The sequence below is a fragment of the Galeopterus variegatus genome, unplaced genomic scaffold (assembly GCF_000696425.1).
Source record: "Galeopterus variegatus unplaced genomic scaffold, G_variegatus-3.0.2 Scaffold3736, whole genome shotgun sequence".
In the NCBI taxonomy this organism is placed as follows: Eukaryota; Metazoa; Chordata; class Mammalia; order Dermoptera; family Cynocephalidae; genus Galeopterus; species Galeopterus variegatus.
In genome coordinates this window covers 199,290-200,345 of record NW_007729847.1, presented here as the reverse complement: position 1 = coordinate 200,345, position 1,056 = coordinate 199,290, and the positions used below count along the sequence as shown (strand labels likewise).

At 43.2% G+C, this 1,056-nt stretch overlaps 1 protein-coding gene across 1 annotated transcript; it reads left to right on the top strand.

Annotated features, from left to right (window-relative positions):
- The first annotated feature begins 460 nt into the window (after window positions 1-460).
- On the top strand, window positions 461-766 carry LOC103601437 (60S ribosomal protein L36a-like). The gene has a single exon (XM_008585847.1). The coding sequence runs from the start codon at window positions 461-463 to the stop codon at window positions 764-766; it is 306 nt and encodes a 101-aa protein (XP_008584069.1).
- Window positions 767-1,056: the final 290 nt, after the last annotated feature.

Sequence of the window (1,056 nt, the reverse complement as noted above, 5' to 3'; positions counted from 1 at the left end):
TATTATATTTTCCTATTTTGTTTTCTATATTCATTACACACTGAAGTAGGTAGATCTCACATTGTATGAAGGAGAATGATTTTGTATTAGAATTTTTATTACACCAGAATTTGTTATATTTCATTTCATTCATATTTTATATCACACCCCCTTTTTTAAAAAAATCAAAGTGATATCTTCCATGTTTAAAAAAAGAAGTGAGCTGGGCCAGCCCAGTGGCGCACTGCTATAGTGCGCCGCTTGGGAAGCGTGGTGGCGCTCCCGCCAAGGGTTCAGATCCCACATACAGACCGGCCGAGGGGCGGGAGCAACACCGAGGGTTGTGATCCTGTGGCTGGTCTCGGGCCGGTACGGGCGCGACACTGAGGGTTGCGATCCGTTGCCGGTCACGAAAAAAAGACAAAAAGGAAAAAAAAAGAAGTGAGCTCTTTCTTTCCATGCCCATAGCACTCCCGCGAACATGGCGAATGTTCCTAAAACTCACTGGACTTTCTGTAAGAAGTGTGGCAAACACCAACCCCACAAAGTGACACAGTACAAGAAGGGCAAGGATTCTCTGTATGCTCAGGGAAAGTGGCGTTATGACAGGAAGCAGAGAGGCTATGGTGGGCAGACTAAACCAATTTTCCAGAAAAAGGCTAAAACTACAAAGAAGATTGTGCTGAGGTTTGAGAGCATTGACCCTGACTGCAGATCTAAGAGAATGCTGGCCAGTAAGAGATGCAGGCATTTTGAACTGGGAGGAGATAAGAAGAGAAAGGCCTAAGTGATCCAGTTCTAAGCTTTGTCATTGGTTTTATTGTGAAGACAATAAAATCTTGAGGTTATGTTCACTTCATTTGGTAACAGTTGGTCTTTTGGGAGGGAATAAACTAAAGCCATCAATAAAATTTCCCTTGGAGGTGGGGAGGGGAGTGAGAGTACAATAGAGAGGGAAGAATAGACTGAATACAATGCCGAGCTCTAGCATACTCAATACCTGATTAAATGTGATGTCTAAGATGTTGCTATTAAATAGGTTTATTTGTTGCCACCCCAACTTAAGACCCTTCTCCC

Bases quoted from the DNA above. Each gene is read 5' to 3' on its own strand.
- LOC103601437 (XM_008585847.1), top strand. From the start codon at position 461: ATGGCGAATGTTCCTAAAACTCACTGGACTTTCTGTAAGAAGTGTGGC.